A 24,653-nucleotide genomic window follows, 5' to 3' on the forward strand; every position below is an offset into this window, starting at 1 on the left:
GGAGAAACTTCTAAAAATGTAGAATACCCTGGAAAGATCATGTGGAAGGGCTCTTTTCTCTGGGGCATGATTCCTCAGTGAATTAATACTGAATGAGCAGCCGTGGGGACAAACAGTTTGAACAACTCAGTGAAATATTTTGTTGTTTATTGTTAAGTCATATCTTCTCTTACCTGGGAGAAGGTTTCTCCTCAGATATTAATGTTACTGTCCAAATATAAAATAAAAGCCGTTACCTTACTAGACATGAACCATACTAAAGCAGTCATATGAACATATGAGTGCTTTTAAAATATTCAAAACCGAGCCAAGTTTCTAGATTATCTTTGTGCACTATTGACTATGGAAGTTATAAAAGGTTCGTTCAATCAATGAGGTCAGTAAACATAATAAGGAGCTTTTAAATTTCTTTAACTTTGATATGTACATTTCTCAATGACATCTTTTCAATTTGGTGATTCATCAGTCATATCAACTGTTTATTCCTGAAACCAACTCTGGATAATCCCATAGTCCGAATGAAAATGTTTACGAAATTTGGAGAAGATGATCATGCTTTGTTCAGGCAAAAGGAGATATATCCCTGTGTGACAAAGCATTTGCAACTTTAGTGACCGTTTGCCCTCTTCTTTTCTTTGCAGTCACGCCTGGATTCATAGGGTTGCAATCCTGACTTATTTTCATCAAACTAGGCAGTCATCTTCTAGGACCAAAGAAAAAACTGTAGAAGCCTGGATTTGGAACAAGTGACCAAGGAGGAAATAGAAAACCAAGGTAACAAATTAACAAAAAATTTTTCACTGCTATTATGATAGGGATAAAATAGATTTTGTTTGAATGAGTTATACATCTTTTGTAAGAAGTAGGTTTTATCACTTAATCTCAAGCGTTTTATGCCAGAACCTCCAAGAATAAGACAACTTACACATTTTCTTCATTTTATAGTATAATAATAGAATAAATACAATGGCAATAATTTTCCCTAAATTTTTAATTAGAATTGTTTAATGACATATTGAAATACAGAAAATGCATAGCACAACAAAACAATATAACGTGACTATATTTATTATTTATAATGGCTTCATTTAGATTGCTTTATGTAATTTAGAGAATGCAACCATTATTTATCTTATATCTTAATACATTGATAATAATAGTAAAGATTACTATAGTTCTTTATTTTTTTTCACCTTGTATATAGTATTTTTAAATGTCCTGGTTCTGTGCTGATGTTTTATTTGTGTTGTTATTTTTTATTGTGGTAAAATATACATAACACATTGTTGTGCAACTATCATCACTGCCCATCTCCAAAACCTTTTCATCATCCTAAACTGAAACTCCATACCCATGAAACAATAATTTTTTCTTACCCCCTCCCCTTAGCTCCTGGTATCCACTGTTGTACATTCCGTGTCTATGAATATGACGATTCTAGGTGTCTTGTAAAAGTGAGATCATAACGTATTTGTCGTTTTGTGTCTGGCTTAGTATGTCTTCAAGGTTCACCCGTGTTATAGCATTATCACAGTTCCATTGCTTTTTTTTTAAGGTTGAATGATATCCCCTTGTATGTATATACTACAGTTTGTTTATTCATTCATTAATTGATGGGTATTTAAGTTGTTTCCATTTTTGGCTATTGTAAATAATTCTGCTATGAACATCAGTGTCCAAATATTTTTTTCAGTCTGTGATTTCTATTCTTTTGTGCATATGCCCCAAATAACATTGACATTACCATGTGAAAATTCACCATCTGTCTTTCTCCATAGCTCTTTGACATGTATCATTAAAATTAATTTATTCTGAAGTACCTTTTTGTAGGTTAGGGGATCAACTGGGTACAAAACAGGATGTGTCCAGTTTTACTCACTACGATTTTAAAACCCTAAAAATAGGGACATATTCACGTAATTAATTCAGGCAGAAATTGATGTTGGCATTTTCCCTAAGTTTCTATAGATCTTGTACCTAAGAAATTTATAACCTCTTTTTCCATGGACACGAAATTACCCTTTCTGTTAAGGTGTATGTGTAGGTGCATAAATTTACCTAGTAGCTAGATTTTTCAGAATACAAGTTTTTATATTTTGTAAAAATTGTTACTGTGGAATACCTATCATGGATTCACATTTTCTGAGTATTTCTTAATGATTTACTCATTCTTATTGAATATGTTAAGAAATTTGAAGAATCTTACAAATGTTTGAATCAGATATATATGTTTTCATAAAATATAATACTGATAAAATACAGAATTTTTAATCATCCAAAGTGATAATTTTCAATAGTTTAGAATAATAGTAATGCTCCAAAGAACATTTTAATAAGTGAAATGTCTATTGAGTACTTGAAATAAATACGTGTTATAAGTACAAACTGTCAACAGGAGAGACTGTCCTACTGGAGGTTATCTCCTGAATGCTCAGGTAGCTCCTGTAAATTGTGAGTACTTATTTTTCCATTATAAATGCAGAATAGTTTTATAAATGTCAGTAAAGGTATTTAATTATGTATATATGCAACAAAATATCAGAAGCCTCAAAGATGGAACTTCCAAGAAAGCTAATCTTATCTACTGACTTAGCCTAAAGTTTAAAAGCTGATTTTTAAAATTTTTCTTTGGCCCAAATATAAAGATTCCTAGAAGTAAGTGCTGACACTGATGCTGAGTTAGCTTCCAGGCCACCTCCTGATTGGCAGCTCTGGGGATCTGATAATCTTCTATTCACAACTCATTCAGGACTCTCAACCAAAATGCTTACCAATATTTCATTCAGCTTATGGCCTTTACTTATTTCCATATGCCTTTACTAAGTTATCTTTTATTTTATTTATGTCTATGTTTTTACTCTCCCTCTGACCCTTAAATATGTCTTGGCTTGCTTTGATGCATAAAGGATAGAAAAATCTCCTGACCATCACAAATGAGCATCACTATATATTCACTCACATATACCTTCCAGTTAAAACCATGAAGCCTCATCATTGTGGTTAAAGCAATACATTTGTATTTTTTAAATTCTTTTTTTTTAATTATACTTTAAGTTCTGGAGTACATGTGCAGGACGTGCAGTTTTGTTACATAGGTACACATGTGCCACATTGGTTTGCTGCACCAATCAACCCTTTGCCTACATAAGGTAATTCTCCTAATGCTATCCCTCCCCTAGCTCCCCACTTCCCGACAGGCCCCGGTGTGTGATGTTCCCCTCCCCGTGTCCATGTGTTCTCCTTGTTCAACTCCCACTTATGAGTGAGAACATGTAGTGTTTTGTTTTCTGTTCTTGTGATAGTTTGCTGAGAATGATGGTTTCCAGCTTCATCCATGACCCATTTATAAAAATGAAAAGGATAATTGTGGGAGAATATTCTAAACACTCCTTTTCTAATGAGCTGACCTGTGTGAGGCCCTGGTCAGGGGAAACATGGTTGAGTAAGGCATCACATTTTTGACATGGAGCTTCTGACAAATAATCTCAAATTTATCATTGACCCTTTTGTTTATAGGCTCTGACACCTGAGTCCAATACCTTCAGAAGAACACATGGAAAATAGGAACAATAAGAACAATGTGACTGAATTCATCCTCTTGGGACTCACACAGAACCCTGAGGGCCAAAAAGTTTTATTTGTCACATTCTTACTCATCTACATTGTGACGATAATGGGCAACCTGATTATCATGGTGACCATCATGGCCAGCCAGTCCCTGGGTTCCCCCATGTACTTTTTTCTGGCTTCTTTATCATTTATAGATACCATCTATTCCACAGCCATCGCTCCCAAAATGATTGTTGACTTGCTCTCTGAGAGAAAGACCATTTCCTTTCAGGGCTGTATGGCTCAACTTTTTATGGATCATTTATTTGCTGGTGCTGAAGTCATTCTTCTGGTGGTGATGGCCTATGACCGATACATGGCCATCTGTAAGCCTCTTCATTATTTGAGCATCATGAATCGTCGAGTCTGTGTTCTCATGCTGTTGGTGGCCTGGATTGGAGGGTTTCTTCACTCATTGGTTCAATTTCTCTTTATTTATCAGCTCCCTTTCTGTGGCCCCAATGTCATTGACAACTTCCTGTGTGATTTGTATCCCTTATTGAAACTTGCTTGCACCAATACCTATGTCATTGGACTTTCTATGGTAGCTAATGGAGGAGCGATTTGTACTGTCGCCTTCTTTACTCTCCTACTTTCCTATGGTGTCATATTACACTCTCTTAAGACTCAGAGTTTGGAAGGGAAACGCAAAGCTTTCTACACCTGTGCGTCCCACATCACTGTGGTCATTTTATTCTTTGTCCCCTGCATCTTCCTGTTTGCAAGACCCAATTCCACCTTTCCCATTGATAAATCAATAACTGTGGTTTTAACTTTTATAACTCCCATGTTGAACCCACTAATCTATACCCTGAGGAATGCAGAAATGAAAAGTGCCATGAGGAAACTTTGGAGTGAAAAAGTAAGCTTAGCTGAAAAAGGGCTGTATCCCTCATGAAAAGATGATATTCATTCTTTCGCAGAAGCAAGGAATAATTTCACTATCCTATCTGATTACAATTTCTGTAATCATTCCCCTTTAGTTACTTAGCTTACTTATTCTGAAGCAGTCATATAAATTAATATTTATCTACGTACAATATGTTATGCCCATTACAGACCAAGGTAATTGCATAGATTTAACAGTGTATACTGTTTTTTTAATCATACTGTGTTAAGATTCTTTGGTAGATAACAATATTTAGTTGTATTTAAAGATCTTTTTAATTTTAAAAATCATTTATTTTTCTTTTTTATTTTAAATTGACAATAATTGGGTATATTTATGGAGTACAATGTGACGTTCTGATCTATGTATATATTATAGAAAGATTTATTCAGTCTAATGAATATATCTATCACCTCCCCAACATAGTTTTTTTAATTATTTTTTTTAACATCAAAAATCTATTCTTATTTATGGGCTATGATATCTTCCTGGCACATATAAATGTAACCTAAAAAATTAGTTACCTTTAGTCAGAGGGAATGATATTTTAAACTTGCAAATTCAGACTGTTAAAAGAATATTAATCTAACAGTAAAAATAAATGTCAAATTAATGAATTCAAAGTTTCATAGATATGTTGATAGTTGATGCCAAATCTACTTTGTTATAAAGAAACAAATTTTGTTAATTTTATACTGTGATGGAGTTAAGATGTCCAGATAGCATATAGTTGTTTTTGTGTGTTTTGATTAACTTTTGAACAGGAAAATTGTTCTGTATATCTAGATCAACTGGCCTCCTCCAATAGTTGAAGTATGTGTTAAGTCACTCATGTAACAGTAGAGCCCACAGAATCTACCTACATTAAACTCTCTAGGTGGACTTAAAAAAAAAACACAGTGAATGTTAAACATTTTTGGAATGGAGTCTTCTGTTTTACACAATAAATGGCTTTCAGAATCTGTGTGAACTACATGTTCTCACTGACTGAAGTGATACATCAAAGGTGTCTTCTCTGTTTAGAGTTGCTCTAGAGTACGTTTAGAGAACTAATACTGTATTACAAAGATAATTTTTAAAGGCTCTGGCATTACATATTGCGTGGATGAAGTCAACCTACAGCATCTATATTAAGGTAAAAAGTTGATGTTATTTTTCTTTTGCCTTTCCTCAGTTTATAATAGATTTACTTAATGCACTGAGCAATATTAATGCTTCCAGTTATTCAACACATATTGAGCAAAAAATAAGCCATGAAATTGTATTTATTCTTTGTTGAAGGAAATAAAAAGTGCTGTAGATTTTTTAGTAAGAAAGGAATCTAATAGCAGGAAGTAGAACTTCATAATCATTGGAATTGGGGAATCTGGCATCTGTATACCGGAGTGAGCACAGTGGGATCGGGGATTCACCGTCCAAGCCATGATGCAGAGATGAGGAAGCTAAACTCAGAAACAAAGTCCTCTTGTCTTCTGTATATACTTCTCAAAGTCCTCTCCTGCTCTGAGTTTTATATAAAGATAATTTTTTCTAAAAGTTTAAAGTTTTGCTTTTCACACTAACTTGTCCGTTCTCTTCATTCCACACAAGGTTTGAGTTTTCAGGTATGGTGTGAGGTGGAAATGCACTTCGCTTTCTTATCATGAAAATAATTTTCCCATCGCATTATTGAATAATCATTTAATTGTCTACTACCTGGCAAGACAAGTACTTTTATATATAAATTGCAAATATAAAAATTGTTCTATTTCCTACTTTTCGACTTTGTTCAATTAGTCTAATCCTCTATTCAAGAGCCAATACTACGGTGTGTAATTTACTGAGTGTTTCAGATACTATTGCTGTATAATGAATCACCCCAGCATTTAGTGGTTTAAAACATTAACCATCACTTAATTATATCAGATAGTTCTGTGGGTCAGGAACTTGCGAGCAGCAGCTCAGCTGGATACTTCTAGCTCAGGGTATCTCGAGGTTGCAGTCAGAAATTGGCTGGTGCTTAAATCATATAAAACATTTCTTCAGTCACATGTCTGGTATGTAGGCTTGAAAGTCTTGAACAGTGAGGGCTAAAATAGTTGGTGCTTCTTGGGCATCTTCCCCTTTGTGGATGTAATTTTCCCATACGGCCTCTCCAGCATGCTGGATTGAGGGTAATGGAGGCATTTCACATGGCATTTCAGAGCTATAAAAAGCATGTGTCCCAAGAGAGTGAGCCAGGTAGAAGAGGTGGTGTTTCTTTGACCTAATCTTAAAAGTCACATAGAATGATTCTGCCATATTCCTTTAGTCAAGACACCGTAAAGTCTCTCCCACATGCAAGCAGACAGGATAGACTCCACGTCTTGATGGGGAAATGGCAATGCTCTGGAAGACCATATGCAGCAAGACATACAGTTGTAGAAATACAATCTGCCGCAGTCTGCCCCTGCTTTCAAAGCACATATCCTCCAATAAACATTGTAACTCCCCTTCCTTTTCTCCAGGCCCCTTTCCCAAGTCCCATTCACTTACAGCATCAGGCTCAGTTGGAGATACAGGACCTCATCATCTAAATCATGTCCACCTGTGGCTGAGGAGGCTCCTGTGGTGGTGTTCCTCCTGTGGTGCAGTCCCTTGAGTATTATTCTTTCCATTGAAATTTTCAATTGGAAGACCTTTGAACTAAAGAGACAGATTATCTGCCCCTTCTGTACCCACCCTGCTAATGTATAATGGTGTGACAGGTAAGACATAACTCCTATAGATACATTCAGAAAGGAGATGAAAAAAAAACAGTGACTGTTCCATAGCAATTCGGAAAGTCATCTAGTTACATGTCTTTTCAGTTCTTTGATTATTGTTCAGCCTATTTATGGCAGTGACTTTACATGACCCTTATTTCTTCTCTTGGGCTTTGAATTCTGTCTTCTCAGCTATCTGTTCTTTTCCATAATAAACTTGTGTTCCATAAAAATCTGTGTTTGTAGATTAGTAGTTTTATCAGCCTGCTTCTTATCTATAGAAGTTTGGAGGTCCAAAGTTATTTTATCACTTCATTTTAAACTGTCCCACTTTGTCCAAACTGATATAATTCCTGATTTTTCTATGAACATTATGGGGGTTTATTCCATCAGATAAAAGCCACAACCACAATTATCATTGAGATTTGCCTAAAACTCATTGGGTGCTAAGCTTTTATAGGTGAGCAATGAACATGTGTGACCTTCCATTGAAGGTCCCTGATTTTACTAGGAATGACAGGATCTTGGAGTGTTTATAGGCAAGGATGTAGAATTTAACCACTGAAGATAAGGCATGCATGCCATCATGATAGTCATAGAATTTAATCAGAATTGTTAAACTCAAAGGGACCATTGATGTTAAAAGCTGGTCATGGAATCCCTTATGTTCCACCATATCTGGATGATGATGCACATTGTTATGGGCCATGAAAGCAGCTTGGAGGGCGCTGTACCCTTCAAAGCCATGGGGGAAGATCTGCTCAAGGTTGTGGTAGCCCACCTCTTGCATCAGTGTGACCTGGATGTGAGACGTGGAGTCAAATGAGGACATTTTGGAGTTTTAAGCTTTAATGACTGCCCTATTGGATTTTGGAGTTGCATGTAGCCCCTTTGTTTTGGCCAGTTTCCCCCATTAAAGGGTGTATTTACCCAATGCCTGTACTCCCATTGTATCTAGGAAGTAACCAGCTATGCTTTTGATTTTACGGGCTAATAGATGGAAGGGACTTACATTGTTTTAGATGAGACTTTGGACTTGGACATTTGAGTTAATGTTGGAATGAGTTAAGGCTTTAGGTAACTGTTGGGAAGGCATGATTGTATTTTGAAATGTGAGGACATGAGATTTTGGAGGAGCCAGGGGAGGAATGATATGATTTGGCTGTGTTCTTACCCAAATCTCATCTTGAATTGTAATTCCCATCATCCCCATGTGTTGTGGAAGGAGCTTGGTGGGAGGTAATTGAATCATGGAGACAGTTACACCCATGCTGCTGTTCTCATGACAGTGAGTGAGTTCCACAGGATCTGATGGTTTTATAAGGGGCTTTTCCCCTTTTGGCTCCTGCCCCCATGTGAAGAAGGATATGCTTACTTTCCCTTCTGCCATGATTGAAAGTTTCCTGAGGCCTCCCCAACAATGTTGAATGGTGAGTCAATTAAATCTCTTTCTTTTATAAATTACCCTGTCTCAGGTATGTCTTTATTAGCAGTGTGAGAATGTATTAATACACCAGATATATGCCCAAAGGAGAATAATTTGTTCTGCCAATTTAAAAGATACCTGGACTTGTACGTTTATCACAGCTGTATTCACAATAACAAATACTGGAGTCAACCCAGATGCCCATCAATGATGGAGTAGGTAAAGAAAATGTACATATTCACCATGGACTACTAAAGAGCCATAGAAAAGAATGATATCATGTTCTTTGAAGCAACATGAATGCAGGTGGAATCCATTATTCCAAGTGAATTAACACAGAAACAGAAAATCAAATAACGCATGTTCTCACTTAGAAGTGAGAGCTAAACGTTGGGTACACATGGACATAAAGATCAAAATAGTACACACTGGGGTCTCCAAAAGTGGGGAGGAAGAGTGGAGGCAAAGGTTCAAATTGGATACCACGTTCGTTATTTGAGTGACAGGTTCAATAGAAGCACATACCTCAGTATTACACAATGTATCTATGTAACTAACTTGCACATGTACCCTCAAAACACATTAAAAAAAGAAATACCAACCTCAGGGTTTTAAATTTATAGTTCAAGCCAAGGACAGGGTTTAGGGAGCTTACATATCTTAAAAGAATGTCTTACTTCTTGTATCACAGGACTGACATAGTTGGAAACACATAGGTTAGTGAATTAGAATATAAGTTAGATTCACAGCCTCACTACTTTGCTTATTCAAAACAGAATGCATAGATTAGGGAAGAGAAAGATCCCTAGTATTGGAATGGGAGCACAAAGTGAGTTTGAATTTCCAAACTCTACTTGAGTTAGTTTTAACAACAGAAGCAGTTCTTCCTCCCTTTATAATAAACCTGGTCTTCCATTGCTTGAAATAACTGTTATGTTGGAGATGATTTTGTTCACTTAGTTGGTTGGACTGAAAACTCAGTTCAACAGTAGTCTATGTTAAATGAAGTTGAGATTCCAAAAATGTTCACATAAAAAAAAAACTTTTTGGATGTAGTATTGTGCACAGCTTGCTCATCTATTTTGTAACTATATCCACTCTGAAGGCCCAAAGGGCACTTCCTTGACTCAGAAATCAAGAAATACATTAGTGAGCAGACTACTAGTATCACTGAAAACTAAACCCCACTTTTAAACCTGGAACTGCAGCCCTAAGTGAAAACAGCTGACCCTGTTTTTCTACCCAAACATTGCCTTTTTTGATTGCCCCACCCCTACCCTGTGCACATAAAAGACTTCAGCTGGGAGGGCAACACAAGCAGCTGAGTGTGGAAGATACAAGAGGCTGAATGGAGAGCAGAGAAGCTATTGAGTATCAGAGACTATGAATAGACATGGCTAACTTCAGACAGTATGGCTTCAGAGAAAGATCACCTTCCCGTCCCCTTTCCAGCCTCTCTTTCTGCTGTAAGCCACCCACCACTCAATAAAGTCTTCCTCATGCATCACCTTTCAAACAGTTCTTGTGACCTGATTCTTTGTGGACTGTACAGGAACCTGGGTGCCGAGACGGCAGGGGCTACCACCCTGACCTTCCACTGAGCTGGTTGGCACTTGGCCATCCGTGGGTGGCAGAGCTGAAAGAGCATTGATTGTAACACACTTGGATGCTGCTGTGGGGCCTACATAGAGCCTGCTGCCGCCAGAGAGGAGTGACCAGCCAGTTCCAGTGTTTGTTCCCTCTGGTTCCCACACTTGCTCACTTGCATGTTCCCTCCCACAAGTGGCCAGTGGTGAACTGAGTGAAACGAGCCACTCCAGTTCCTGCCTGTGAAGGAGGTCAAGGGAACTATCCCATCTCATTATCACACACTATGGCCATGACTTTTGTAATTTGATGTGTGACAGCAAAGCTAGCATAAATTTCATTTTCCTTCATCACAATTTCACAAATATAAGTTTGTTTGTTTTTTTTTTTAACTGTAGATCTTAGCAACTTCAGCAGAGTTTTTTTTTTTTTTTTCCTTTTATTATTGAGTTGGGAACTTCTTTTCATTTAAAGGAAGCACTTTATGGCTTCCCTTTGGCATATCCAAATTGGCAGCATCACTACTCTTGCACTATTTGTGGCCATTATTAAGTAAAATAAGAGTTACTTGAACACAAACACTGTGATTCTGCAACTGTCAATCTAATAACTCAGATGGCTACTAAGGGACTAATCTGCAGGGGGCATCTACAGCATGGATATGCTGGACAAAAGGATGATTCACTTCCTGGGCAGGAGGGAGTAGGGTGGCTTATGATCTTAACATAATACTCAGATTGGCCTGCAATTAAAAACTTATGAAATGTTAATTTCTGGAATATTTAATATTTTTGGACCATTGTTGACCACAGATAAACTGTGGAAAGCAAAACCTCAGATAAGGCTGGGCACAGTGGCTCATGCCTGTAATTGTGGCACTTTGGGAGGCTAAGGCAGGCATATTGCTTGAGCCCAGAAGATCAGCCTGGGCAACATGGCGAAATCTCATCTATACAAAAAATACAAAAATTAGCCAGGCATGGTGGTGCGTGCCTGTAGTCTCAGCTACTTGGGAAGTTGAGATGGGAGGATCACCTGAGCCTGGGTGGTAGTGGCTGCAGTGAGCTGAGATCACGCCATTGCACTCCAGCTCAGGAGACAGAGTGAGACACTGTCTCAACACAACAAAAAATCAAAAAGCAAAACCTAAACTAAAAAACTAAACCAAATCAAAGAAACCAAAACAAAAACCTCAGATAAGAGAGGACTACTGTATATATTAAGACTCTAGAGGACAGAGTCAAAGGATGTATTTGGTGATAATCTCTCAGCATCTTCATTTCCCAAAAGGCCTATCTCACTTGAAAAACAATGGGGCTAATTCAAGCAATTATATAGATCAATTAAGCAAACAGAACAATACCTTTGGTTTGAATTATTCTAACAGATTGGAACTCAGGAAACTAATTTTTTTTTAAATTGTTTTTTCATTGTCAAATAATAATTGTACATATTCATGGGGTACAAAGTACCGTTTCCATACGTATAATGTATGGTGATTAGATCAGGGTAATTAACATGTCCATCATCTCAAACATGATCATTTCTATGTATCGGAAACAGTCAATATTCTTCTTCTAGCTATTTTGAACTACATAATATAACATATGTTGTACTATATAATGTATATTAATATATAATATATATACTGTTGTTAACTATAATGTACTGTTGTTAACTATAGTCATCCGACAGTGGCATGGAACACTAGAATTTATTCCTCCTATCCATCTGTAATTTTGTAGCCTTTAGTGAATCTCTTGCTATCCCTCCCTTCCCACTACCCTTCCCAGCCTCTAGTATTCTCTGTTCTACTTTTGACACCTATGAGATCAGCTCCTTTTAGCTTCCACATATGAGTAAGAACATGTGGAGTTTAACTTTCTGTTCCTGGCTTATTTCACTTAATTTCCTCCAGTTCCATCTATATTGTAATGAATGACAAAATTTCGTTGTTTTTTTTATGGCTGCATAGTATTCCATGTTGTATATAGACCACATTTCCTTTATCCATCCATCTGTTGTTGGACAATTAGGTTGATTCCATGTCTGGACTATTGGGAATAGTGCTGCAATAAAAAATGAGGACGTAGATGTCTCTTTGATACAATGATTTATTTCCTTTCTTATTGCAACAGGAATTAAAAGAAATTAAAGAGCGTGTAAGCAGAAACTCAGTTATATGTAAGAAAACCCAATTCCCCCTGAGAAAGAGAAAGAGCTGGAGTCCTTTAAAAATTAACTGCCTGTTTTTCTGTGGCTTGTAAGTCTTATCTCTCCTCCTTTCCCAGGGATTGTGAAGACCCTGTTTCCCTAGATATGCAGCTGCAAGGTCACTAGATAGATAAACTCAAGTCACAAAACATGTTTTTCCTTGAAAAGTAAGAAATGATGTAATACGTAGCTCAATAGATTGAATAACTGCCTTTGTTTCTCGCTTCTGTAATATGCTTCCCCCTGCACAGATCTCCCCCTGCCCCACAAAATGCTTAAAAGGTGACTTAACTCTTTGTTCAGGACTCAGTCCTTTGGATGTTAATCCAACTGGGCCAGTCCACCTAAATAATAAATATCCTCCTGAACCCCATTGGTCTCTCTGATTCCTTAAAAATCCCGCAACATTTCTAGGGGCTTGCCTGGGATAGGAGACACCGATTTACCGTCTCCTTTGCCTGCGGGACTAGAGCCCCGGGACTGGGGCAGACTCGGCATCCAAGGTGCACCACAGGGGAGCTTCACCTGGAAGGATACCAGCTCTCCCTGTGTCCCAGTGGCCTGCCCAGCAGCACAACGGAACTGGGGATGGGGTTGCAGGATGATACCAGCACTTCAGGAACCAGGGTAAGGAGCAAGGGCCCAAGGCAGGGAAGCCCGTTCCATAAGGATGAAGGAGAACTTGATCACCTCCCGGGGAACAACCACTAATCCAACCCAGAGCGGCTGGGGGTGGCAGCAGTGGCTTGCCAATTTGGATGAACCTCATATACCCACTAACAAAGCGAAAGTGGTTCGCCCGATCTGGAGACAGGAACTGGGAGTGTGCGGGTGTGTGTGAACCTGCCCGAGACACGAGAGAGGCTTATTTAGTCCAATGAGATGTCCTGGGATAGGAGTGGTGTGTGTATGTGTGTGAATGTGGGAGCCTAACTAGGCTTACCTGGGACATGAGAGAGGCTGGTTTCATCTGAGGAGGAGTCTTGGGGCAGGGGAGGTGTATGAAAGTGTGTGAAAGAGATGGTCTCAGGAGAGGCCAATGTGGACAGTGACATGGGGAGGCACAGATCCCTTAGCAGGGGCTGTGTGCTCTGAGGTGAGTGTGGCGGAAATCAGACCTAGGAGACTGCATACGGCTGACCTTAGGACCAGCTTCGCAGCTGCAACAGGCTGTGATGGGGAAGGCATGTTCCTGGCTAAAAAGTGTCCGAAACTCCTGTAATAGGACCCGGTCTGGTGGATCCAAGAGTGAAAATGAGAGTGAAAGTGCACTGCAAGGGAGGAAATGGGAGGGAAAGCCTCGAAACCAACTCCTCTGGAGTGCATGATAAAGAATTTTTAAAAAGGATTTAGAGGTGATTATGGGATGAAACTGAACACTCAAAAATTAAGGACATACTGTGAGATACATTGGCCTGCTTTCAATGTGGGTTGGCCCTCCGAAGGCACAATAGACAGGGAAATAATTGGCCATGTGTTTAATATGGTCACTGGAGCTGGAGGACAACCAGGATACCTCGACGAGTTTTCCTATATAGACTCTTGGCTCAATGTGGCAAAACTTGCCCCAAGGGGCTACAGCCCTGCCTAGAGGGATACTACAAAGCATTAGTGGCTCAGGCAGTCCAACCAAAGGAAGAAAGAAAAAACAGAAATAGGAACAAAGAGATGGCTCAATTTATAGCTGCTGCACTAGCAGAAAGTAATCCTGGATTTGCTAGAAGGCGTGGCCAAGGCAGAGGCTGAGGAAGAGGGCAGACAAGACCGGGAGAGGAAAGCTGGTCCCGATTGGACAGGAACCAATGTGCAAGGTCCAGGCAAATGGGCTACTGGAAAGATGAGTGCCCCGAAAAGGAAAAGAATGAAAATAATGGTCAATGGCCTAACACTCGAGTGTGGCATTTGGTTGCTAGTCATGGCGCCTCAAAGGCAGATCCTGATTTGGTCGTCTTAGTAGGGGCTGAGAATTCTGAGGACTGAGACCGACCGGGCTCCATCTTTTTAGGCCTGGGGAGCCTATGGTCTCTATGGAAGTATGGGGCCGATTAATGGATTTTTTCGTCAATACTGGTGCTGATTTCTCTGTGGTAACTCACTCAATTCCCCCCCCCTACAAGAACTGTGCTACTATCATAGGGGCTCGTGGGGCCAAAGAAAAGGGACCTTTTTGCAAATCCGGGAGATGTGTCATTGGGGGACAAGAAGTGTAGCATGAGTTTCTATATATGCCAAATTGTTCAGTGCCCTTGTTGGGGAGAGACTGAGTCCAGAAACTTCAGGCATAAATTTCCTTTACACCTAAAGAAAATAAGACTCTGGAGTTTGGAAAATCTAAAATGATGGTATTGACCCGGACTATCCCAAGAGTTGAGGAATGGCAGCTCTATGAACCGTGTGCCAGATGGCCACCGGAGCCAGACCTACGCAATATGTGGGGGATACTTTTCAAGGTACCGGGTGTATGGGCGGAGGACGACTGCCCTGAACTTGCTGCAAACAGACTCCTGGTGGTAGTAGACCTTAACCCTCATGCTGCCCTAGTGTGAGTCCGTCAATACCCACTACCCAGAGAGGCAATTGATGGAATAACAAAGCACCTAAATCGGCTTTATATGCATGAGATTATAGTAAAATGCAAGTCCCCATGGAATACTCCTCCGCTGCTTGTGTGCAAACCAAATGGGGAATACAGGCCAGTGCAGGACCTCCGAGCGGTAAACAAGGCCACTGTCACTATCCATGCCATAGTACCCAACCCATACGCAATGCTGGGACAGAGTCCTGCTGATGCCGCTTGGTGCACATGTCTGGACTTAAAGAATGCCTTCTTTTGTTTGAGGCTTTCTCCCCAAAGTCAGCCTATATTTGCCTTCCAGTGGAGAAGGCAATCACAATGTACCTGGACAAGGCTGCCTCAAGGCTTTACGAATTCTCCTACCATCTTTGAGTATGCTTTGGCTACAGATCTTGAGGCTTTTGTAACACCTCGTGACAATTGTGTGCTATTGCAATACCTTGATGATTTGTTATTCGCTGCCCTCAGGAGGGAGGAATGCCTCCAAGGAACAGAGAGGCTTCTTCACCTGCTGTGTGAGGCTGGTTATAAAGTGTCCAAGGACAAGGCAAAAGTCTGTTTTTGGGAAGTTAGATATCTAGGATTCATGGTATCCCAAGGCCAACGCAGGCTTGAAGGTGCATGCTAGGAGGCTGTATGTGCATTGCCTACCCCAGTTAAAGGAAGCAGGTCAGGGAATTTCTAGGAGCAGTGGGATTCTGCTGAATCTGGATTCCAAACTTCTCCCCTATAGCAAGGTCCTTACATGAGGCTACCAAAGGTAGGAAAAGAGAGCCCCTCCTATGGGAAAAGGAACAAGAAAACACCTTCAAGCATATAAAGGAAGCTCTCATCCAGGCCCTGGCACTAGGGTTGCCAGATGTAAAAAATCCCTTCTTTTTGTATGTGGATAAACAAAATGGCAGTCGGAGTCTTAACTCAGTTGTTGGCCTCTTGGCATCAGCCGGTAGCATACTTATCCAAAAGACTGGACTTGGTGGCCTTAGGTTGCCCCCACTGCCTCAGGGCATTGGCAGCTACCACAATCCTTACAGAAGATGAAAACAAGCTAGCCCTAGGTCAGAAGTGAATAGTTCGGGTGCCACACGCTGTAGTCACCTTAATGGACCAAAGAGGACATGGTTGGCTATCTAATTCTAGAAACTAAATAAAAATCAACAAAAACTGAATTGCATTTAAAGCTACGCAAAATTTTTAGTGTCCTTACTTAGTCACAATAGCCATGTAAAATTGAAATCTAATTTTCTTGTTTTTACAGAAGAAATAGAGGATCAGCAAGATTAAATAACTAAATTATAGAACATGCACATTGTCTTTGAGCCCAAATATTCTTACTCTGTATCCTGTGATATTTTCATTAGGCAGAATTCCTTGGAACTACTATTTTATTATGGTATGGTATATAAAACTATGTTTTGATACATATCATAAAAAGTGAAAATTTATTAGATTAAAAATTATTAGTGTCAACAAATAATTTTTTTCAGCAGTACATAGTAAAATATAACCATAAAACAATTTCACTGTTAAAAAGCTGGCTTTCAGCTTAGCTCCCTGAATATGAAATCCTTTTTGAAAACTGCTTTAGGAGATGGTTCATGAAATATACAGAAAGAAAACAGGAGTTATTCGTGGTTGACCAACAAAAATATTTCTCAGTTAAACAACTTACCTTACTTACAAGATTTTGTTATGAATAACTTTTGGATCTTTTAAAAAATGTGGCCTATTACCAAAATACAAATATATATCTCATAGATACATTTATAGCTACCTCTTTTGAGAGAAAAATCCAGCCTCCTAACTCATGGTTACCGTATGTTTTATTAAAAATTCTGTAGACTCCGTAATGTGACAATATTTAGCAAGTATATCATGATTGTGGAAACATGGTGGAAACACCAGCTTCAGGATCAGAAGACATGGGTTTATTTCTTTCTGTTCCACTGTATTCATTCCATGACCTTAAATAGCTCTCCCTATTTCTACAAGTAGTTTACTTAGAACTTTTAGAAGGTGTTTACAAGTTCTGTGATTATGTCCATACTAAGATCCTTAGTATCACAAATATTGCTATATTTTCTTCTATAACTAGAAGAGGGAAAACTGGAAGGGTTTTGAGTGATTGTGTGTCTACAGGCCAGCCGCTGAATACAACTCTAAACTTTTCAATTTTTAATAAACAACTTACGAGATGTCCTCCTGGGATAAAAGGGACTTTAGATTGGACTAAGAAAATATGAGCTCTGCTCTTGAGTGTTTTGTTACTTTGAGAATGTGTCCTTGAGTCTATTGAAGTGCATTAAACTGCCCATAAGAACACTGTCAGACACCTTCTTTTTGTTTAATTAGCTCCTGACTTGGATCTGTCAAATGTTAAATTTACACTCAACTGGTTTCTTACCAATTGTGATCTGATCCATATTTAATTTTTTTGCTTATTCCAGCTTACTGTTTTAGTTGGAAAAATCTGTGTTGCTGTCTCTTCAGTTTTTCCCGCTCACTTTTTGGACTTGTATTCTGGAAACAGACTTTTTCTTATAACTCCAGGAACTCCTCTTTTGAAAAGTTACCTTTATGTTCAACACTCTTTGACTGGGACCTAACTCTGTAGACTGTCCTTTCTTCACTCCATGCTACTCCAGGATCCCGGGAGCTTGACTAGACAGGTGTAGGGATTCCAGAGAACTCTTATCTATCACCATTCTTAGCTATTTAGAGACTGGATGGCCACTTAATGGGCCATGATGAAGAGAGTTTAACATTTTATTAGGTTGGGCGTGATGACCTTGTAAGCACATGCAAATTCTCTGATCTGGCTGTGTGCTTTCACTCCAGACTTGAGACAGTTCAAGACATTTTCACAGATGACACCTTAGCAAAATCCATATTTGTTATAGTTCTTTAGCTAGTTTCAAACCCTCATTCAAACTTTCTTTGCCACCTACCCTCATGAATATTATTATCATGGCACTACACTAGCTAAATATTTCTACTAGTAGATAATTCTAACATGCTTCACAATTGGCAACAACATAAAAATTTCATGACACATTGGTTGTAAGACAATAATTTAAGAATAAGGATCCTGGCCCAGAATTTAGGAGGCTTGGCTTCTAATTTTGCCTTGGCAGATGAGGTTCTAATTCCTTGATTTAGTTTTCCAAGTTGTAAAGAAGGAATACTGATGCCCATATCTTTCCCATGCCATAGGTATATTGTTAGATTAAATTTAAATGACTGAAATAAATGAATTTTACTGCTCTGAATATAATTTAAGAATGTAATTATTTTCATCATTGTCGTGTTAATCTGATTCCAGAATTAGCATGAGAAACAAGTACTTTGAAGTACTGTCAGCTATGACTGATGTGAAGTGCCGCTATTAGCAGACATTACTGTCACTTAATTTACATCTGAAAACAGATTAAAATTATGATAACCATGAAAGATAGATTAATAAGGAAATATGGTAATGAAAAATTTAAGTCAGTTACCCATCCAAATGTTTAATTTATACAATACCAAATATCCAGACTCCCTACTAAGTTTATTTGATACATTATCACATGTCCAAACTTATAAGTGGTCAACTTTTGTTTTTTTTTTTACACAATGTGATTAATATTCATGCAGACCTAAGCAAGGAGTTACAATTAAAGATTAATGCTGCAAACATTCTCCTCTCATGTTCTGTTAAGCAATGTGAACTAATTAGGCTGTAGGCAAGGTCTGCTAATAATAGTGAAACACCCGTGAGGTCTAATTAACCACAGCTAAGAAACTTTGCGGAATTTGCCTGCAAAGAAGATGTGTGGTAGCACTTCTGAGACTCAAGAGGAAGGTACTATCCAAAGATGCCATTTATAAATCCACAAAGACCTACTGGAGCTGAGCTAGTTGGCATTTTTTATCTTACAACTTCACTTCTTGATGAACTAACAGCTGCCTGGGGCTCTGGCCATGGAGCTATGCCAGACAAGTTAATAGGTGAGATTTGTTTTTTAAGAAATAGTATAAATATAGAATCTCAGGATTAAATGGACCTTAAAAATCACCCTTCTTCCCCATCAATTTAAGATTTAAGTCTCTTCTTCTGCATGTAAAGTATCAAGAAAGATAGAATCAACTATAATCCCACCACTTTAAAAGTAAAAATATTTTAAGGTCTTTTTTTTTCTATTGATATATGTTTAAATTAATTAGAATCATATTATGTATTCAAATTTGTGTCCACATTTTCCCCACTTAATGTTATAACATAAAAATTTTCATTTGATATTACACAAATTTTAAGAACATTGTTAAAAACTACACATTATTCTGAGAGGCTCACTATATCTTACTTCTCCACTTCTCTAATGTGAGACATTCCATTGAGTTTCTAATTTTTTTGCAGTTTTTAATAATTTTGTTCAACATATTAGTACTGAATGATTTTTCTCTTTTTAAAATATTTTCTTTTAGGATTTATTCTTAGAAAAAATATTGTGAAGTCCAAGGAAACAACAAGGTGACTTTAATTTATTCATATTTATTTTTAGATCAGGTTTATTATGTCTTCTCTTACTTTACATACACCATGCTCTTTCAGATCTGCTTGGGAGTCGACCTCAGAATAAGAGAAAAAGACGAAGCGGCTGCACTTTGTTTTCACATATGGACATGAGTTTTGTCCTGAACAATTAAAAAATAAACCCCTTTATCCACTTATTTTTCAAAAGAAAAATATATTTCACAGAATACACTTTGTTATATTTATGTTTTCTTTTTTCTTTTTTTTGAGACGGAGTCTGGCATACTTGCCCAGGCTAGAGTGCAATGGAGCGATCTCAGCTCACTGCAACCTCTGCCTCCCAGGTTCAAGTGATTCTCCTGCCTCAGTCTCCCAAGGAGCTGGGATTACAGGCATCTGCCACTATCCCAGCTAATTTTTGTATTTTTGGTAGACACGGGGTTTCACCATGTTGGCCAGGCTGGTCTTGAACTCCTGACCTCGTGAGCCACCCACCTCAGCCTCTCAAAGTGTTGGGATTACAGGCGTGAGCCACCATGCTCACCCTTGTTTTCATATTTTTGGGAAGTGCATGTCTCCAAACTGGGATAATTTTTCCTATTGTATTAATGATGCAGTTTTCTCAAACCAAGAGTGATGTACGATGGATATTAGGGAAGAGTGGGAGGAAAAGGCATGAGAATGTAAACAGCAGAAATAAAGTAGTAGAAGGGATTATCTATCCTGTGAGTAGGTGAATTGTTGTTATGTGGTAATAAACTGTCAAGGGAGAGCTGACAAAAGGGCTCTGTCAGGAACATATTTATGATTTTATACTGGCAAAAGTACAAGAATATGTAGAGTGTCCAATAAGTATTTGCTGAATGAGTGAATATGTAAGTCATAGATACTTACTTATAGTAACTAGTAGATTTTATATGTTTGTGTTTGTGTATGTGTGTGTATATATCTATATAGTACTTTATCTTATCTAGCAGTCTATTTCTGTTCTCTACATTGAGTTTCTATTTTTTAACTTTGAAAATAACGGGTTCTTTGGCTTTGACAGATTATGGACTGAAAAACTTCTCCAAGAGTTTCTTTATATATACATACCAGTCTATTGAAGTTTTAAATTTACTAAGTTGGGACTGTGTTAAATTGTATGTGGAACATAATTTTGAGGAATAAAAAATATTAATTAAAGAACATGACCGGGCACGGTGGCTCACACCTATAATCCCAACACTTTGGGAGGCCAAGGCGAGTGGATCACCTGAGGTCGGGAGTTTAAGACCAGTCTTGACAACATGGTGAAACCCCGTCTCTACTAAAAATACAAAAAATTAGCTGGGAGTTGTGGTGTGCACCTATAATCCCAGATACTCGGGAGTCTGAGGCAGGAGAATTGCTTGAACTGGGGAGGTGAAGGTTGCAGTGAGCCGAGATTGTACCACTACACTCCAGCCTGGGCAACAGAGCGAGACTGTCAAAAAAAAAAAAAAAAAAAAAAAAAAAGAAAAGAAAAGAAAAGAACATCGTAATTATCTTGAAAGTCAAATTACCTAGTACATAGTGTTTCCTGCAGGCAATTGATACTTCCATCCTCACCCTATATTATATGATAGAAACTATTAAACTGGAATGCATCTTCCTTTCAAAAATTTATGTTCTCTTGAGGTAGAGAGCATGAATAAACAGAGTGGGAGGACAAGAGTACTTAAATTCCTAGGTTTATGGGCTGGAGAAACACATGCATCCTTACACATGGAGATGTAGGAAGGGAAGATGTAGGGGAATTCACCAAGCATGTATTCATTGCCTGGTGGTTGCCAGGCACTGAAGATACTTTGTCAACCACCGCGTAGGTGCAGTGAGGAAAGTAACATGAATAGCATATTTGTTATGGTGGGTGCTAGGGAGAGTGTGTCTCTGACAACTTACGTTTCCCTAATCTGCCTACTTATGATGGATATTTCTTGACCACATCTTTCTCCCACTTAGAGCTGTGGGTTCAAATGTAAATTTACGGGAAGAGAGAATAATCCTTACCTGTGTGCAGCACTTTATAGCTTACAAAATCAATCTCACAGCTACAGTTTGTAAACTCACAGATGTAGAGGATGGCTCAGAAGCATGGGACACGGGAACAACTTAGCAAAGTCACATGGAGTTGGAACAAGAGGAAGAATCCAGGTCTCATGTGTGTAGTCAAGTATGTTCTCAGCAAACTACACGGGAACTGTTGCCTTATAGAGGTTTTGCAGGTGATAATACTAGGGATCTGAAGAGACTGAAAGCATTATGGAGGAAGTGAAAATGAATAATTTAAATAATTAGTGGGGTGAGGGAAGCCAAAGACATGCTCCACAGTTAACTACCCTATCTCTATACTGTGAAATTCAGACTGTAATCCTTTAATGATTAATAGATAATCTTTCTTTATCTCTTGTAGGTAATTCAGACCCCTGGAAAGTATTACTCTCTGAATGGATGACCTCAAGCCTCCCAACAATGTGACTGAATTCACTCTCTTGGGGCTCACACAGAATCCACACTTGCAGAAAATACTCTTTATTGTCTTTTTATTTATTTTCCTATTTACTGTGCTCGCCAACCTGTTCATTGTCATCACCATCTCCTCCAGCCCCACACTTTCATCACCCATGTACTTCTTTCTCACTTACTTATCCTTTATAGATGCCTCCTACACCTCTGTCACCACCCCCAAAATGATCACCGACCTGCTCTACCAGAGGACAACTATTTCCTTGGCTGGCTGCCTGACTCAGCTCTTTGTGGAGCACTTGCTGGGAGGCTCAGAGATCATCCTCCTTATTGTCATGGCCTATGACCGCTATGTGGCCATCTGCAAGCCCCTGCACTACACAACCATTATGCGACAAGGGATCTGCCACCTTCTGGTGGTGATAGCCTGGATTGGAGGCATCCTGCATGCCACTGTGCAGATTCTTTTCATGACTAACTTGCCCTTCTGTGGTCCCAATGTCATTGACCACTTTATGTGTGACCTCTTCCCATTGTTGAAACTTGCCTGCAGAGACACCTACAGACTTGGGATGATGGTGGCAGCCAACAGTGGAGCCATGTGCTTGCTCATCTTTTCCATGCTCCTCATCTCCTATATAGTTATCCTGAGCTCCCTGAAATCCCATAGCTCTGAAGGACGGCGCAAAGCCCTCTCCACCTGTGGTTCCCACTTTACTGTTGTTGTACTCTTTTTTGTGCCTTGCATATTCACCTACATGCGTCATGTGGTCACCTACTCTGTGGACAAGTTGGTGACTGTATTCTTTGCAATCCTCACTCCCATGTTAAATCCTGTAATTTACACCGTGAGAAACACAGAGGTAAAAAATGCCATGAGGAGCTTGTTAAAGAGAGTAACTTAATCTGTGCATAATGGCAAGAAGGTGATGATATGTATAAATACGGAGGTAAATATGTGGTGAATTGTGCGAGACTATTCACAAATTTACAGATCATTGACAAAAACAAAACAAAGAAGCAAACAATTTAAAAAGAACCCCAGAAACTAACATTTATTGAGCACTTAATATTGGCTAGGTCTTTTTGCTAGCTATTTTGATAGCCTTTAACATACTTTACCAACATTTTGTGTTCCTGTGCATTGATTCTGGATATGCAATGGAAAGAACAACTGTAAATCCCTAGCTTTATAATTTTGGAGTATGTTTTTTTCCTAGAGTCTCACTGTACTTTGCTAACATATGTTTGCTTCATACATATGTTACATATGTGAAATTGGCTTTTGCATAGAATCTTGATCTCAGAACTTTTAAAAATTTTGGTTGGCTCTTGGTAAAGCAAAATAAAGAAGCTAGAAATCCTTAGACATGAGTAGATGGAGGGTGACAATTGAGGAGCAAAAGAACCACTGGTGATTTTCTTCCATTGCTAATTTGTTCCTTCCCTCCCTTTCTCTCTCTCTCTCTTTCCTTCTCTCTCCTTTCCTTTCTTTCTTTCTTTCTTTCTTCTTTCTATTTCCTTCTTTCTTCTTTCTTTTTCTTTTCCTTCCTTCCTTCTCTTTCTTTCTCTTTTCTTTTTTCTTTCTTTCTTTCTTTTTTCTTCTTTCTTTCTTCTTTCTTTCTTTCTTTCTTTCTTTCTTTCTTTCTTTCTTTCCTTCCTTCCTTCCTTCCTTCCTTCCTTCCTTCTTCTCTTTCTTTCCTCCCTCCCTCCTCCCCTCCTCTCCTCTCCCCTCCTCTTCCCTCCCCTCCTCTCCCCTCCTCTCCCCTTCCTTTTCCTTCTCTTCCCTTCCCTTCCCTTCTCTTCCCTTCCCTTCCTTCCTCCTCCTTTCTTCTCTCTCTCTCATCATGAATCTACTGAAAGCAAAGAGAGATACTCACAAAAAAGAAAGCCATAATTAATAACCTATCTTAAAAATTTTTTCCTTGTCATGAAAAATAAACTGGAAATTCTGAGATTACACTTAGTTTGTTCTGATTTTCTTAAATCTCCTCATAGCTCACAGTTTTGCTTGAATATAAAGGACTTTGTTTTGTTTTCTTCACTAAGATTTGAGAAGCCATTTGAAGCAGCAAGATTAAACATTCTTGTATTTAATCTCAAAAAGGCATATGCTAAGTTTCCAAAGTTATTGCTCATTAGATATGCTACATATATTTATATTAAATGAGTGTCTTATTATTTATCAGACGTGTTCACTTCAGTTAGGTGACTGAAACCATACACTAAATTGCCAGTTTCAAGATTACTGCCCTCATTTTATAGAGAAACAAATGAAAGTTAGGATAGGTACACAAATTTGCTTGTCTCAGATCACACATCTGAGTTTCAGCAACAAAATTTGACTCTAGGTCTTCCAAATCTCAGTCCTACTTCAAATAAAACAGTTGTTTATGGTACGTTTATATCCATAGATAAGAAATTTATATGTAATCTTAGTGATTCACTTTGTCCTTCAAGAAAGATGATGCCAAATTTGTTGTAGCCTTTTATAACATGTAATATATATTACTACTGAAATATATTTCAGCAGTAATGTTCCTATATACAAATGGAAAATACCAGACCATTCTATGTTACTATAAAACATTTCATGAATCAAAGTTTCTCTGACTATAACACAGTTA

At 38.4% G+C, this 24,653-nt stretch overlaps 2 protein-coding genes across 4 annotated transcripts; both read left to right on the forward strand.

Moving 5' to 3' along the window:
• The first annotated feature begins 3,278 nt into the window (after positions 1-3,278).
• LOC110740385 (olfactory receptor 4A15) lies at positions 3,279-5,773 on the forward strand. Its single transcript, XM_021925773.2, is given in 1 exon segment — positions 3,279-5,773. A coding segment is annotated over 1 exon segment (1,044 nt). The 5' UTR covers positions 3,279-3,463; the 3' UTR covers positions 4,508-5,773.
• A 2,839-nt stretch (positions 5,774-8,612) lies between these two features.
• Positions 8,613-22,983, forward strand: LOC108580394 (olfactory receptor 140-like). 3 transcript variants are annotated; one of them, XM_031653561.1, is made up of 4 exons: positions 8,613-8,651; positions 12,863-13,075; positions 19,491-19,536; positions 21,974-22,983. In XM_031653561.1, the coding sequence occupies exon 4, from the start codon at positions 22,008-22,010 to the stop codon at positions 22,929-22,931; it is 924 nt and encodes a 307-aa protein (XP_031509421.1). In that variant the 5' UTR covers positions 8,613-8,651; positions 12,863-13,075; positions 19,491-19,536; positions 21,974-22,007; the 3' UTR covers positions 22,932-22,983. The 3 variants fall into 3 exon arrangements, with proteins under 3 accessions (XP_031509421.1, XP_021781467.2, XP_031509422.1); XM_021925775.2 differs by lacking the exon at positions 8,613-8,651 and having other exon boundaries at positions 11,333-13,075; XM_031653562.1 differs by lacking the exons at positions 8,613-8,651; positions 19,491-19,536 and having other exon boundaries at positions 11,333-13,075.
• The last annotated feature ends 1,670 nt before the right edge of the window (positions 22,984-24,653 follow it).

The sequence above is a fragment of the Papio anubis genome, chromosome 12 (genome assembly GCF_008728515.1).
Source record: "Papio anubis isolate 15944 chromosome 12, Panubis1.0, whole genome shotgun sequence".
In the NCBI taxonomy this organism is placed as follows: Eukaryota; Metazoa; Chordata; class Mammalia; order Primates; family Cercopithecidae; genus Papio; species Papio anubis.

Coding starts and splice junctions, on each gene's coding strand:
- LOC108580394 (XM_031653561.1), top strand. CDS start 22,008: ATGGATGACCTCAAGCCTCCCAACAATGTGACTGAATTCACTCTCTTG.